This window comes from Gorilla gorilla, chromosome 4 (assembly GCF_029281585.2).
Source record: "Gorilla gorilla gorilla isolate KB3781 chromosome 4, NHGRI_mGorGor1-v2.1_pri, whole genome shotgun sequence".
Taxonomy (NCBI): domain Eukaryota; kingdom Metazoa; phylum Chordata; class Mammalia; order Primates; family Hominidae; genus Gorilla; species Gorilla gorilla.
In genome coordinates this window covers 44,789,111-44,806,650 of record NC_073228.2, presented here as the reverse complement: position 1 = coordinate 44,806,650, position 17,540 = coordinate 44,789,111, and the positions used below count along the sequence as shown (strand labels likewise).

The window sequence follows — 17,540 nt, the reverse complement described above, 5'->3', positions numbered from 1 at the left end:
GGTTGCATATATATTTAGGATAGTTAGCTCTTCTTGCTGAATTGATCCCTTTACCATTATGTAATGGCCTTCTTTGTCTCTTTTGATCTTTGTTGGTTTAAAGTCTGTTTTATCAGATATTAGGATTGCAACCCCTCCTTTTTTTTTCTTTCCATTTGCTTGGTAGATCTTCCTCGATCCCTTTATTTTAAGCCTATATGTGTCTCTGCACATGAGATGGGTCTCCTGAATACAGCACACTGATGGGTCTTGACTCTTTATCCAATTTGCCAGTCTGTGTCTTTTAATTGGGGCATTTAGTCCATTTACATTTAAGGTTAATATTGTTATGTGTGAATTTGATCCTGTCATTATGATGTTAGCTGGTTATTTTGCCCATTAGTTGATGCAGTTTCTTCCTAGCATCAATGGTCTTTACAATTTGGCATGTTTTTGCAGTGGCTGGTACTCATTGTTCCTTTCCATGTTTAGTGTTTCCTTCAGGAGCTCTTGTAAGGCAGGCCTGGTGGTGACAGAATCTCTCAGCATTTGCTTGTCTGTAAAGGATTTTGTTTCTCCTTCACTTATGAAGCTTAGTGTGGCTGGATATGAAATTCTGGGTTGAAAATTCTTTTCTTTAAGAATGTTGGATATTGGCCTCCACTGTCTTCTGGCTTGTAGAGTTTCTGTCGAGAGATCCACTGTTAGTCTGAAGGACTTCCCTTTGTGGGTAACCCGACCTTTCTCCCTGGCTACCCTTAACATTTTTTCCTTCATTTTAACCTTGGTGAATCTGACAATTATGTGTCTTGGGGTTGCTCTTATCAAGGAGTATCTTTGTGGTGTTCTCTATGTTTCCTGAATTTGAATGTTGGCTTGCCTTGCTAGGTTGCGGAAGTTCTCCTAGATAATATCCTGAAGGGTATTTTCCAACTTGGTTCCATTCTCCCCATCACTTTCAGGTACACCAATCAAACGTAGATTTGGTTTTTTCACATAGTCCCATATTTCTTGGAGGCTCCATTCGTTTTGTTTTGTTTTGTTTTTTGTTTTTTGTTTTTTACTTGTTTCTCTGAAGTTCTCTTCTTGCTTTATTTCATTAACTTGTTCTTCAATCACTGATACCTTTTCTTCCACTTGATCGAATCGGCTATTGAAGCTTTTGCATTCGTCACGTAGTTCTCATGCCATGGTTTTCAGCTCCATCAGGTCATTTAAGGTCTTCTCTACACTGTTTATTCTGGTTAGCCATTTGTCTAATCTTTTTTCAAGGTTTTTAGCTTTCTTGCAATCAGTGGGTTCGAACATCCTCCTTTAACTCGGAGAAGTTTGTTATTACTGATCTTCTGAAGCCTACTTCTGTCAGGTTATCAAAGTCATTCTCCATCCAGCTTTGTTCCATTGCTGGCGAGGAGCTGCAATCCTTTGGAGGAGAAGAGGTGCTTTGGTTTTTAGAATTTTCAGCTTTTCTGCTCTGGTTTCTCCCCATGTTTGTGGTTTTATCTACCTTTGGTCTTTGATGTTGGTGACCTACAGATGGGTTTTTTGTTTGGATGTCTTTTTGTTGATGTTGATGCTATTCCTTTCTGTTTGTTAGTTTTCCTTCTAATAGTCAGGTCCCTCAGCTGCAGGGTCTGTTGGAGTTTGCTGGAGGTCCACTCCAGACTCTGTTTGGTTTGGGATCACCAGCGGAGGCTGCAGAACAGCAAATATTGCAGAACAACAAATATTGCTGCCTGATCCTTCCTCTGGAAGCTTTGTCTCAGAGGGGCACCAGGCTGTTTGGGGTGTCAGTCAGCCCCTACTGGGAGGTGTCTCCCAATTAGGCTACACAGGGGTCAGGGACCCACTTTAGGAGGCAGTCTGTCCATTCTCTGAGCTCAAACACTGTGCTGGGAGAACCACCGCTCCCTTCAGAGCTGTCAGACAGGGACTTTTAAGTCTGCAGAAGTTTCTGCTGCCTTTTGTTCAGCTATACCCTGCCCCCAGAGGTGGAGACTACAGAGGCAGCCAGCCTTGCTGAGCTCAGTGGGCTCTGCCCAGTTCAAGCTTCCCCAGCTGCTTTGTTTACCTACTCAAGCCTCAGCAATGGCGGATGCCCCTCCCCCTGCCAGGCTGCTGCACTAGCAATAAGCAAGGCTTGGTGGGCGTGGGAGCTGCCGAGCCAGACACAGGATATAATCTCCTGGTGTGCCATTTCCTAAGACCGTTGGGAAAGCACAGTATTTGGGTAGGAGTGTCCCATTTTTCCAGGTACCATCTGTCATGGCTTCCTTTGGCTAGGAAAGGGAGATCCCCCAACCCCTTGCACTTCCAGGGTGAGGCGATGCCCCGCCCTGCTCTGGCTCACCCTCCGTGGGCTGCACTCACTGTCCAACCAGTCCCAGTGAGATGAACCAGGTACCTTGGTTGGAAATGTAGAAATCACCCATCTTCTGCATCAATCACGCTGGGAGCTGCAGACCAGAGCTGTTCCTATTCAGCCATCTTGGAATGTAATCTTGCTATTATTATTCAATTAAAATTATTTCCCTCTGTGGGGATTTGAAGATAAGGAAATGAGGTTTCCCTTCAAACAATGTCCAGTAGTTCATTGGATAGATAGATCTGTAGCTTAGAAGAGTTGTCTGACTTAAGATTTAGATTTACAAATATTTAACATTATGATGGTAGCCATCATATAGAATGTTTACTACTTCCAATCACTGTGTAAAGCATTTTACATATACTATCTTATCCATTTCTCACAATAATCATTTGAACTAGATTTTGTTATTTCCATTTACCAATAAATAAATCAGTAATCATACAGTTAGATGATTTGTAGCTATATGAGTATTAATTTATTAGCTGCTAAGTGGTAGAGCTGGAATTTAGTTAAGCCATGGATTAAATGAGATATCTCCAGGCAATTCAAGAGGATTTTTTTTACTCAATTTATAGTTGTGGTAGTTCATCAGAAGTACTGTAGTATTTTGTGCCTAGCTATGAAACAAAAACACTATGTGGCTGACTTGTTAGATTATACAAAGACAAAAAAAATTTAGATCAGGGTTTCTCAACGTTGGCACCATTGATATTTGGGATTAGATAATTCTTTGTTGTGGGGAGCTGTACTGTGCATTGCAGCCTGTTTAGCAGCATCTCTGTCCTCTATCCATTAGATTCCAGTAGCGCTCCAAAATTGTGACAACCAAAAATGTCTCCAGAAATTGCCAAATGTTTCCTAGGAGGCAAAATTGCCCAGTTAAGAACCACTGATGTAAACATCTGAGTTGGCATTCACACTGTATTTAATGTTGTTTATGAAAATGTATTGTCTATATAGTGATCAGGGAATTGATAATGCTTATGAATACATATTTATTAAATATGTGCTATGTAAATTAATCAGTTTATTCGTTCTTTCAGTCAATCAATAAAAATTTACTGTGTGTTTATTGTGGGCAGTCACTGTACTAGGCATTGGGAATACAAAGATAGATAAGACAGTTCCTGATGTAATAGATCCTAGAGTATAGTGAGTATTACAATTATATAAATTTTGCAGCATACAATTTTCTTAGGTCATAAACTCATGAGTACAAAATCTTGACTATTTTTATTTTTCTATCTTATCTTGGTCAAATTAAGAATGTTAAAGTTTTTGCACATGTCAGTTTGTGTTCTGAGTGATCTTAACTACTGGTATAAATTATGTTCCAATCAGCATTTTTGTAAGTTAAATCAAGATGTTCTCATTTTTCCCTTCTCCAGAGGTTTGCATCTGTGTTTTGGGAGACTTACATGGAGGTGCATGGGGAAAAGGAGGTGCCCACTATTCAGATATTTTTATGATAATATGTCTGTTCTGATCCTCGTTATCCTTTCATATTGGCACTAACTGAATAACCTGGATTTTAATCTGGCATTACGTCTTGCCTGCACTTGCACTGGTTACTTTGCACTCTTAGCTTGACTGCCAGGCTGCTTTGGGGCTTTTGACTCTGACCAGCCTCTGTTCCCTTCACTGTGTCATGGAAAATATTTTGCTATTCTTGCATGCCATGCTGGGGCTGTGGAAAATTTGGTGGCTGTCAGAGACCTTTCTTCTTAGATATCAGTGCTTGCATTTCTTCTCTACTTTCTCCTTGCTATGGTTTCTCAAAAAAGTCTATGAGTCTTTCTGACTTCTAGGGTTCCTAATGGACTAAAAGCACATTTTTCTTGGTTGGTACACAGAGATTAGAAGAGAAAGCTCACTAAAATGGATTACTCAAAAGTTTATTTTTGTTAGATAGTAAGAGGAAAAAGTACCATATCCCTATCTCCTTACATTAGCAGAATGAATAGATGAGATGAAGTGTCTTCCCTCCATCATCTAAAAAGGAACTCATGTTGAGTTCTGAAAGATATCTTGAATACTGTTTTTTGGTCTGTTACGTATTTCAAAGGTGCCTTATTTTGTGATTGATTCATTAAATCTCAGAAACAAGAATCTTCATTAATGATTCTTGAGAGCCTTCTTTTTTCCTGTGACTTATACTTATTTTTAATTAAATGAGGTTATAGGTTGTTATATACAACATCCCAGAATTGCTATGTTTAACACTAACGATTTGATAAAACTTAGTATAATTGTGATATAATTAGTTCTTTATTTTGCAGCTGATAATAAAGTAAAGAAGAAGAAAGGAATAAAAGATAGCATACCCATAGGTGAGTTAAAAGTTTGTTAATTAATTAAACAAATATTTACTGAATAACTAGGCAGTGCTAGACACTATGAGCTAAAGATATGAATAAGTAAAATGAACTTCTAAAACTCATAGTACTGTCTGTGGCAACATTCTTTTTGTATATTTTTTAAAATATAGTTCATTTGGTAAACATAGAGACAATACATTTCTTTTAAAATATCCATTTTATTTCTTAGACAACTAGTTTAATAGTTTCCTTCCATGTTATTTTGTTATTATATGCTCATTTCTTATTACCTGAGATTTCTTCTGGCTACATCTACATCTGAAAAAATATTTAGTAATACTATGCTTTTGAGACAACATGCCATTTTATTATTTTTAGATTTTGTAATAATCTTGACAAGTATAAAAATCACAAAATTTTAGGTATTCATGAAAAGTCATACCTTGAATAATTGTTTTAATTTAATAAATAGAGATTTTAAAGTTGGTAATTCAAGTAAAATCAAGCCTTCCAACTCAACTTTTCAAGGCCTTTATTGATTATAATTACTCAGTTTGGTTTCTGCATTGCCATATTAATTAATTGCTTGATCGAGATGTTTTATTAATTTTTATAAAGTTAAGGATTTGTGTTCTAAAGTACAATAAAGACCAAGGGATAATTTTCTTTCATTATTTCAAACAGTAAGTAGGACTTATAACATGTAAACTTCATGCTATTGTAGATTTGATATTTTCGTTATTCCCATCAATACACTTATTTCCTAAAGGAGGGAAGATTGATGTCAGTAATGTGGGTGCTGTTTTGAAAAACATGGATATAAAACTTACAGAAGAACAACAACAATATCTACTAGACCACCTGTCAGCTACTGGTGAGTCTTTAAAATAGCTCATTATGGGTGTCAGATACTATTAAGCTTATGATTTTGGAGACTTTTCTGTGGAAGTTTGTGATTCTATACTTATTTGAATTGTCTAGGCTAAATATTTTTAAAAATTATTTTTATACCATTACAAAAGTCCTGCTACTTATTATTTGACAGGCTAAGCAATAGTAAACTTCTTAGGCATTGGTACCTGATTCACCCTGCTGCCAGATTTTTCTCCCTAAAGCACAGCTTTTAATGTGCTACCCTGCTGTTCAAAAACCTTTAATGACTATACACACATGTATTTTTGCCCCAACTGTTTTCAATTTTTAAAATTGAGGTATTGTACATGCAATAAAACCACAGATTGAGGTTACAATGTGATGAGCTTTTTTTCATTCAATAAATATTTAAGGAATATTATTTGCAACAACTGGGAGAAAGATAATTCTAAATACAGCAATAACACGCCCCTGAGACACTTTGAAATTAACCAGTCTTTATTTTCCAAGGGGCTTGTGGAGAAGAGTTGTGAATAAGAGTAAATAACAGAATTGAATAATCTATCTAGTCAGGAATGGAGTCTCCAAGTTTCTTTGCTTTTCTATCATTTGAAAGTAAATCACAGCTACAGAATAAAGGAAAACAATATTCGTAGATACGGGTGATGAGTTTTGACAATCATCAAAAACCGACACTGCAATCGGGATACATATATATATATACACACACACACACACATACACACCTTCCCAGAGAATTCCCTTATGCTCCTTGCCAATTAGTTACTTATTCCTCCCCTGAGACCACACATTTCTACCACATTCTTATCACCATTGATTAGTTTTGCCTGTTATAGAACTTTCTGTAAATGGAATTATACAGTATAATCTTACATATGTAATCTTTTGTGTATGGCTGCTTTACTCAATAAGGTTTTGAGATTCATCAGTGGTGTTGAATGTATCAGTTCCCTGCCCTTTTTGCTAAATAGTATTCCATTGTATGAGTTTATCAACATTTGTTTATCCTTTCTCCTGATATTAGACATTTGGATTGCTCGAGTTTTTGGTGATTATAGTCCCTACAAACATTCATACATTCAAACTATAGTTTGAATTCAAACTATAACTTATAGTTTGAATGTTTGTAGTGACTAGAAAAAACTGCTGTTGTTTTATTTCAAAGTGGCTGTACCATCTCCAATATAAGCATTTCAGTTGCTGTGCAGACTTTTTAGCACTAGGTAGTGTCAGCTATTTTTTTTTTTTTTTTTACTATCATTGTGTGTGTGTATTGGTATTTCACTGTGGCTGTAACTTGTATTTCCCTATGGGCAAGTAATGTTGAACAACATGTTCTTAATTGCCATCAGCATATTATGTTTTCTGAAGCGTCAGCTCAAATATTTTGCCTACTTTTTTATTGTTTTCTGATTATTGACTCTTGAGAACACTTTATGTATTGTAAATACAAGTTTTTTATTTTATAGGCACTTTGTAAACATTTCTTCTCAGTCTGTTACTTATCTTTTCGTTTTCTTACCAGTGTTTTTGGAAACTTTTTTTGTAGATAGTGCTTTTGTGCTGTATCTAAGAAATCTTTTTTTTTTTTTTTTTTTTTTTATTTTTATTTTTTTTTATTTTTTTTTTTTTTTTATTATACTTTAAGTTTTAGGGTACATGTGCACATTGTGCAGGTTAGTTACATATGTATACATGTGCCATTCTGGTGTGCTGCACCCACTAACTCGTCATCTAGCATTAGGTATATCTCCCAATGCTATCCCTCCCCCCTCCCCCCACCCCACAACAGTCCCCAGAGTGTGATATTCCCCTTCCTGTGTCCATGTGATCTCATTGTTCAATTCCCACCTATGAGTGAGAATATGCGGTGTTTGGTTTTTTGTTCTTGTGATAGTTTACTGAGAATGATGGTTTCCAGTTTCATCCATGTCCCTACAAAGGACATGAACTCATCATTTTTTATGGCTGCATAGTATTCCATGGTGTATATGTGCCACATTTTCTTAATCCAGTCTATCATTGTTGGACATTTGGGTTGGTTCCAAGTCTTTGCTATTGTGAATAATGCCGCGATGAACATACGTGTGCATGTGTCTTTATAGCAGCATGATTTGTAGTCCTTTGGGTATATACCCAGTAATGGGATGGCTGGGTCAAATGGTATTTCTAGTTCTAGATCCCTGAGGAATCGCCACATCGACTTCCACAATGGTTGAACTAGTTTACAGTCCCACCAACAGTGTAAAAGTGTTCCTATTTCTCCACATCCTCTCCAGCACCTGTTGTTTCCTGACTTTTTTATGATTGCCATTCTAACTGGTGTGAGATGATATCTCATAGTGGTTTTGATTTGCATTTCTCTGATGGCCAGTGATGATGAGCATTTTTTCATGTGTTTTTTGGCTGCATAAATGTCTTCTTTTGTGAAGTGTCTGTTCATGTCCTTCGCCCACTTTTTGATGGGGTTGTTTGTTTTTTTCTTGTAAATTTGTTTGAGTTCATTGTAGATTCTGGATATTAGCCCTTTGTCAGATGAGTAGGTTGCGAAAATTTTCTCCCATGTTGTAGGTTGCCTGTTCACTCTGATGGTAGTTTCTTTTGCTGTGCAGAAGCTCTTTAGTTTAATTAGATCCCATTTGTCAATTTTGTCTTTTGTTGCCATTGCTTTTGGTGTTTTGGACATGAAGTCCTTGCCCACGCCTATGTCCTGAATGGTAATGCCTAGGTTTTCTTCTAGGGTTTTTATGGTTTTAGGTCTAACGTTTAAATCTTTAATCCATCTTGAATTGATTTTTGTATAAGGTGTAAGGAAGGGATCCAGATTGTCAGATTCACCAAAGTTGAAATGAAGGAAAAAATGTTAAGGGCAGCCAGAGAGAAAGGTCGGGTTACCCTCAGAGGGAAGCCCATCAGACTAACAGCGGATTTCTCGGCAGAAACCCTACAAGCCAGAAGAGAGTGGGGGCCAATATTCAACATTCTTAAAGAAAAGAATTTTCAACCCAGAATTTCATATCCAGCCAAACTAAGCTTCATAAGTGAAGGAGGAATAAAATACTTTACAGACAAGCAAATGCTGAGAGATTTTGTCACCACCAGGCCTGCCCTAAAAGAGCTCCTGAAGGAAGCGCTAAACATGGAAAGGAACAACCGATACCAGCCGCTGCAAAATCATGCCAAAATGTAAAGACCATTGAGACTAGGAAGAAACTGCATCAACTAATGAGCAAAATCACCAGCTAACATCATAATGACAGGATCAAATTCACACATAACAATATTAACTTTAAATGTAAATGGACTAAATTCTCCAATTAAAAGACACAGACTGGCAAGTTGGATAAAGAGTCAAGACCCATCAGTGTGCTGTATTCAGGAAACCCATCTCACGTGCAGAGACACACATAGGCTCAAAATAAAAGGATGGAGGAAGATCTACCAAGCAAATGGAAAACAAAAAAAGGCAGGGGTTGCAATCCTAGTCTCTGATAAAACAGACTTTAAACCAACAAAGATCAAAAGAGACAAAGAAGGCCATTACATAATGGTAAAGGGAGCAATTCAACAAGAGGAGCTAACTATCCTAAATATATATGCACCCAATACAGGAGCACCCAGATTCATAAAGCAAGTCCTGAGTGACCTACAAAGAGACTTAGACTCCCACACAATAATAATGGGAGACTTTAACACCCCACTGTCAACATTAGACAGATCAACGAGACAGAAAGTCAACAAGGATACCCAGGAATTGAACTCAGCTCTGCACCAAGCGGACCTAATAGACATCTACAGAACTCTCCACCCCAAATCAACAGAATATACATTTTTTTCAGCACCACACCACACCTATTCCAAAATTGACCACATAGTTGGAAGTAAAGCTCTCCTCAGCAAATGTAAAAGAACAGAAATTATAACAAACTATCTCTCAGACCACAGTGCAATCAAACTAGAACTCAGGATTAAAAATCTCACTCAAAGCCACTCAACTACATGGAAACTGAACAACCTGCTCCTGAATGACTACTGGGTACATAACGAAATGAAGGCAGAAATAAAGATGTTCTTTGAAGCCAACGAGAACAAAGACACAACATACCAGAATCTCTGGGATGCATTCAAAGCAGTGTGTAGAGGGAAATTTATAGCACTAAATGCCCACAAGAGAAAGCAGGAAAGATCCAAAATTGACACCCTAACATCACAATTAAAAGAACTAGAAAAGCAAGAGCAAACACATTCAAAAGCTAGCAGAAGGCAAGAAATAACTAAAATCAGAGCAGAACTGAAGGAAATAGAGACACAAAAAACCCTTCAAAAAATCAATGAATCCAGGAGCTGGTTTTTTGAAAGGATCAACAAAATTGATAGACCGCTAGCAAGACTAATAAAGAAAAAAAGAGAGAAGAATCAAATAGACACAATAAAAAATGATAAAGGGGATATCACCACCGATCCCACAGAAATACAAACTACCATCAGAGAATACTACAAACACCTCTACGCAAATAAACTAGAAAATCTAGAAGAAATGGATACATTCCTTGACACATACACTCTCCCAAGACTAAACCAGGAAGAAGTTGAATCTCTGAATAGACCAATAACAGGAGCTGAAATTGTGGCAATAATCAATAGTTTACCAACCAAAAAGAGTCCAGGACCAGATGGATTCACAGCCGAATTCTACCAGAGGTATAAGGAGGAACTGGTACCATTCCTTCTGAAACTATTCCAATCAATAGAAAAAGAGGGAATCCTCCCTAACTCATTTTATGAGGCCAGCATCATTCTGATACCAAAGCCGGGCAGAGACACAACCAAAAAAGAGAATTTTAGACCAATATCCTTGATGAACATTGATGCAAAAATCCTCAATAAAATACTGGCAAAACGAATCCAGCAGCACATCAAAAAGCTTATCCACCACGATCAAGTGGGCTTCATCCCTGGGATGCAAGGCTGGTTCAATATACGCAAATCAATAAATGTAATCCAGCATATAAACAGAGCCAAAGACAAAAACCACATGATTATCTCAATAGATGCAGAAAAAGCCTTTGACAAAATTCAACAACCCTTCATGCTAAAAACTCTCAATAAATTAGGTATTGATGGGACGTATTTCAAAATAATAAGAGCTATCTATGACAAACCCACAGCCAATATCATACTGAATGGGCAAAAACTGGAAGCATTCCCTTTGAAAACTGGCACAAGACAGGGATGCCCTCTCTCACCGCTCCTATTCAACATAGTGTTGGAACTTCTGGCCAGGGCAATCAGGCAGGAGAAGGAAATAAAGGGTATTCAATTAGGAAAAGAGGAAGTCAAATTGTCCCTGTTTGCAGACGACATGATTGTTTATCTAGAAAACCCCATTGTCTCAGCCCAAAATCTCCTTAAGCTGATAAGCAACTTCAGCAAAGTCTCAGGATACAAAATCAATGTACAAAAATCACAAGCATTCTTATACACCAACAACAGACAAACAGAGAGCCAAATCATGAGTGAACTCCCATTCACAATTGCTTCAAAGAGAATAAAATACCTAGGAATCCAACTTACAAGGGATGTGAAGGACCTCTTCAAGGAGAACTACAAACCACTGCTCAAGGAAATAAAAGAGGATACAAACAATTGGAAGAACATTCCATGCTCATGGGTAGGAAGAATCAATATCGTGAAAATGGCCATACTGCCCAAGGTCATTTACAGATTCAATGCCATCCCCATCAAGCTACCAATGACTTTCTTCACAGAATTGGAAAAAACTACTTTAAAGTTCATATGGAACCAAAAAAGAGCCCGCATCGCCAAGTCAATCCTAAGCCAAAAGAACAAAGCTGGAGGCATCACACTACCTGACTTCAAACTATACTACAAGAAATCTTTACCTAACCCTAAGATGCAAAAATTTTCTACTATGTTTTCTTCTAGACCAGTACTGTCCAATAGATATATAATGCAATCCTCATATGTAATTTTAGGTTTTCTAATAGCTACATTAATAAAACTTGAAAGAGGTAAAAAATGATTTAAAAATAGATTTTAAATAAAAATATCCTAAAGATTGTCATTTAAACTTGCAATCAGTATAAAAACTTATTAATGAAATATCTTACTTTCCTTTTTTCATACTAAGTTTTTGAAGTCTGTTGGATATTTTACTGTTATGACACACCTCACTTCAGACAATACACATTTCAAATGTTCAACAGCTGCATGTAGCTAGCAGCTACCCTATAGGGCAGCACAGTTCTAGAAGTTTTATAGTTTAAAATTTTACGTTTAGATCTGTGATCATTTTGACCTAGTTTTTACATATGTTATAATACATGGGTTGAAGTTCTTTTTAAAAAACATATGGATATTCAATTGAACCAGCACCATTTGTTGAATGGACTATTCTTTACCATTGAATTGCCTTTGCCCTTCTGTAGAAAATCAGTTGACTTATATGTATGTGGCTTTATTTCTGGATAATCTATTCAGTTCCATTGATTTTTGTGTGTTCCTTTAATGTATTTTTATCATAAGTCTTGAAGTTATGTACTGCCAGTCTACCAACTTTGTTCTTTTTTTGCAAAATTGTTTTGACTATTGTATTTTTTATTTATTTATTTTTTTTTTGCTTTTCCATATAAATTTTAGAATCAGCTTGTCAATTTCTACCAAAAATTTCTGCTAAGATTTTTATTAGCATTGCATTTAATCAATCAATTTGGGAAAATTGACAATTTAACAATATTGAATCTTCTAATCTGTGACAAGGTATATGTCTTCATTTATTTATCTATGATTTATCTCATCAGTGTTTTATAGTATTTAGCACACAGATTTTTTTTTTTTTTTTTGAAACAGTGTCTCACTCTGTCACCAGGCTGGAGTGCAGTGGCATGATCTCAGCTCACTGCAACCTCCGCCTCACAGGTTCAAGCGATTCTTCTGCCTCAGCCTCCTGAGTAGCTGGGACTACAGGCATGCGCCACCACTCCCTGCTAATTTTCGTATTTTTAGTAGAGACGGGGCTTCATCAGATTGGCCAGGATGGTCTTGAACTCCTGACCTCGTGATCCACCTGCCTTGGCCTCCCAAAGTGCTGGGATTACAGGCGTGAGCCATTGCGCCCGGCCTTAGCACGCAGATTTTTATGTATGTGTATGGTTTTCTTACATTTCCTATGGTGCTGATAGCACACAGATCTTATACATGTTTTGCTTGACTTATACTTAAGTATTTCATGATTGTTGGTACTATTGTAAATGACAATTCAAAAATCTTTCAATTTCAAATTATTTATTGCTAGTATATAAAAACATCATAGATTTTTATAGATTGGCCTGTAAATTCACCTGTTAATTTTACCTTTTTTGAAAGAATCTTTAGAATTTTCTTTGAAAATATGTATGTCTCTATGAATAGAGACTGGTTTATTTCTTTTTTTTCCCTAATCCACATCCACATGCCCTTTGTTTTCCTTGCCTTATTGTACTGTCTAGGACCTCCAGCACAGTGTTGAATAGGAGTGATGAAACTGGATATCCTTCCCTTGTTCCCACTTTTAGGGGGAAAGAAGTCAGTTTTTCACCATTCAGTATGATGTTATGTGTTTGTCAATGCCCTTTATGGAAGGTTGAAGGAATTTTATTTAATTCCTAGTTTCCTGAGCGTTATCATGTATGGATACTCAATTCTGTGAAATGCTTTATCTGCATCCATCAGTTTTTTTTTTCCTTATTTAGTTAATATAGTAAATTACATTAATTGACTTTCTAATATTAAACCTATTTTGCACTCCTAGGATAACTCTCATTTGGTCATAATGTATTATCTCTTAAATATATTGCTTGATTCAATTTGCAAATATTTTTGAGGATATTTATACCTAAGTTCATGAAGAATTTTAGATTGTAGGTTTTTTGTTTTATTTTGGTTTGCTTGTTTGTTTTCTGTTTTTGAGACAGTTGCCCAGTCTGGAGTGCAGTGGCATAATCGTGACTCACTGCAGGCTCAACCTCCTAGACTCAAGTGATGCTCCTGCCTCAGCCTCATGAGTAGCTGGAACTACGGGCATAAGCCATTGAATTTGGTCAGATTGTACCTTTTTTTCTTATACTATCTTTGTGTGGTTATAGTGTTAGGGTAATACTGCTCTTATAGAAAGAATTGGAAAATGTCCTTTCCTCTCCTGTTTTCTGGAAGAGCTTGTGTAGGGTTGGTGTTGTTTTTTCCTTAAATGTTGGATTGAATTTGTCTTTGAAGCCTTCCTCTCCTGGAATTTTCTTGATTGGAAGGTTTTAAGTATTCATTTAATTGCTTTAATAGATACATGAATATTTGGCCTATTTCTTTTTTAGAGGTCCTTGATAGTTTGTGTTTCAAGAAATTTGTTCATTTTTTTTAGGTAGGACCTTTATGGATATAAAGTTGCTCATAATACTTGCTTATTACCTATTTATTGCCTGCAGAATCCGTAGTTATTTTCCCCTCTTTTATTTCTGATTATTGGTTATTTGTGTGTTCTCTGTTATTTTTTGATCATGTTACCAATTTTATTTGTTTTTTAAAACCAGCTTTTAGTTTCATTGATTTATTCTGTCAGTTTTGTGTTTTCAATTTTACCGACTTCTGTTCTTTATTTCCTTCTTTGTTCTTGCTTTAGGTTAATATTGTTCTTTTTCTAGTTTTGTCAAGTAGATTAGGTCACTGTCTTGGTAGCTTTCTTTCTAGTATAACCATAAATACTACCCACTTTTTCTTTCAGCACTACTTAAATGTATCTTACAATTTTATTGTATTTTTGTTATCATTCAATTCAAAATATTTTCTAATTATTCTTATGATTTCCACTTTGACTTATGGGTTATTTAGTGTGTTATTGAATTTCCAAACATTTGTGTAGTTTTGAGATATTTTTCTGTTATTGATTTCTGGTTTAATTTTGTTCTGGTCAGAGATCATACTCTGTATAATTTGTATTCTTTTGAATTTGTTGAAGTTTATTTTACGGCCTATTTTACCTATTTAAGAAGTATTAATTACCTATTTGTGTATAACAAATCACCCCCAAAACTTAATGGCTTAAAATGAAAACCACTTATTTGCCCACAGCTACAGTGGATCAAGAATATGGGAGTGGCATAAGGGGTGGTTCTGGCTTAGGATCTCTGATGAGGCTGCAGTTAAGATGTAGGCTAGGGTTGCAGTCATCTGAAGGTTTCACTGAGGTTGGAGGATTCACTTCCAAGATTACTCACTTACATAGTTGTTGCTATTAGCAACTTAAGTCCCCCTGGGGATCCTTGCCATGTGGGTCTCTCCATAGGGTTAAAAGATATTTTTCCTTCATTTTGGAAGGTGTTTTCACTTTGTGTAGAATTCTGGGTCAACAACTTCTCCATTCTCCTAGTATTCCAATATTTTAAAGATATAACTTCAAAATATTCTATCTTGCACAGCCTTTATTGAGAAGTGTGCTGCAATATTTTTCCTCTATATGTAATATATTCTTTTTCTTTAGCTGCCTTTAGTGTTTCTTTTTATTGTATGCCTCCTCTCTGTGGCAGCTAAACCCTGCATTGCATTGTAGTGGGCCTTGTGTGGGAGACAGCTTCTTGTCCCTTTTCCAGTAGCTGGAAATCTTTACTTGGTATTGGTGTAGGATCCTAGCCCAAGATGGTATCCTACTTCTCTCTCAGGGGGAGAGTTTTTAAATTAACTATTTCCCCCCTCACCAACCCCCAGTTTGTTTTGTGATTTGTGCCCTGAGAGTGACAGAATTTGTTGCCCCTCCCCAGCAGCATACGGTTTTTGAGCCTTATGAAAGAAGGGCCCATGCAGGCCTTGTGTCTTTCACGTGATGGCAGTTACTCCTCTCCTCCAGTCTGGCTTCACTGCGGAAGGCACTTTCTGATCCTGTGCCATGCCCTAGTCTTTCTTTCATGAGCACCTGGAGGTGGTGCATGGAGAAAAATCTGCAAAGTGTCCTCTCAGATTTTATTTTCAAATAGTTTAAACCTGCAGAAAATTTGCAGAAATAATACAATGAACATCTGTTTACCCAACATCCATATTCACAAATGTTAGTATTTGGCCACATTTTCTTTATTGCTGTCTATATATCTATATGTGATAGATTATTTTCAAGACTGATTATAATAATTTTTCCCAATTTGGCCACATTTTCTTTATTGCTGTCTATATATCTATACATGATAGATTATTTTCAAGACTGACTATAATAATTCTTCCCAATTCTTTATAATTTTATTTTACCATTCTACTCATTAAGAGGTAGAATATCTCCCTATCCTTTGAATCTGGGTTTTTACATTAAAAAAGTATTTTACATTTAAAAAGTATTAACTTTCCTTAAAGCAACCTAAGTGCTCATCAACAGGTGAATGGGTAATGAAAATGTGGTACTTATACACATCCTAGGTCTTCCAAATCTAGACCTTAACAGGCCTATAAACGTCTGCTTTCATTATTGGATTCCTGAGCTGCATTAAATAATTCCAACTATTGTGATAGAAAGGCCACATGGAGAAAGAGAAACCTTGGAGGATTTTACAACCACAAGGGGATAGAAGCCTTAAAGGATGAAAGACCACAAGAATAGAGGCCCCAATATTCTAGTTATCCTAGTTGAAAAGCTAGATGTGTGAGGGAGGGTGAATTAAAGCCCTCAAACCCAAATACATCCATCTGAGCAAGTCCAGCCAACCCTACAGAGTAGAGACAGGCCATCTCCAGTGAGCCCTGCAATTCCTGATGTACAGAATTCCAGTAGAAATTGTTACAGAAATATCTTTACTTTTGTTTTATGTTTTGGTTTATTTATCCTGATCACTTGCAAATTGGTTGTGCTAAATACTAAACAAAGGCGTTCCTAAAACAAAGACACTTCTCTCATAACCACAATTCTCTTATTATATATCCACTGCTTATATTTAAGTCTTTAGCTTAGTATTCAGCATCCTCTTTGTTGTGGTCTCAACAGAAATTGTCAATCTGTGACCAGTCTGGAAAAGTACTGCCAATTGGTTTGGGGATTATCATTCTAAACCAACTATGTGTGATATGTGTACATGCTTTAAAGATAATCAAGTATTATGGGTAGGTATTATTTTACATTTAAAAAGTATTAACTTTCCTTAAAGCAACCTAAGTGCTCATCAACAGGTGAATGGGTAATGGAAATGTGGTACTTATACACAGTGGAGTACTGTTCAGCCATAAAAAAGAATGAGAGCCTGTCATTTACAACAATATGAATGGAAATGGAGGTCATTATGCTAAGTGAAATAGGCCAGGCACAGGAAGACAAACATTGCATGTTCTCACTTATTTGTGGGATCTAAAAATCAAAATAATTGAACTCATGGAAAGGGTAATGGGAGGGTGATGGGGAGATGGGAATGGTTAATGGGTACAAAAAAAGTAGTTAGAAAGAATGAATAAGACCTTGTATTTGATAGTACAACAGGGTGACTATAGTCAACAATAATTTACTTGTACATTTTAAAATAATTAAAAGAGTATGATTGGATTGTTTGTAACACAAAAGATAAAAGTTTGAGGGGATGGATACCCCATTTTACATGATATGATTGTTATACATTGCATACCTGTATCAGAACATCTCATGTAACTCATAAATATATATACCTATTTACCCACAAAAATTTAAATAAAAAGTTTTAAAAATTATTAACTTTCCTTAATTCACAGAACAAAAATTTTTTTTCTATTCTTTTATTTATTTACTTATTTTATTATTATACTTTAAGTTCTAGGGTACATGTGCACAACGTGCAGATTTGTTACATATGTATACATGTGCCATGTTGGTGTGCTGCACCCATTAACTCGTCATTTACATTAGGTATCTCTCCTAATGCTATCCCTCCCCCATCCCCCCATCCCATGACAGGCCCTGGTGTGTGATGTTCCCCTTCCTGTGACCAAGT

At 36.3% G+C, this 17,540-nt stretch overlaps 1 protein-coding gene across 1 annotated transcript in view; it reads left to right on the top strand.

Annotated features, from left to right (window-relative positions):
• LOC115934670 (EF-hand calcium-binding domain-containing protein 13-like) overlaps positions 1-17,540 on the top strand; it is a 147,092-nt gene that overhangs the window by 62,985 nt on the left and 66,567 nt on the right. Inside the window, exons 12-13 of the mRNA XM_063706316.1 lie at positions 4,627-4,677; positions 5,435-5,539. Of these exons, the coding sequence (XP_063562386.1) occupies positions 4,627-4,677; positions 5,435-5,539 (156 nt within the window). The remainder of the gene's footprint in view (positions 1-4,626; positions 4,678-5,434; positions 5,540-17,540) is intronic.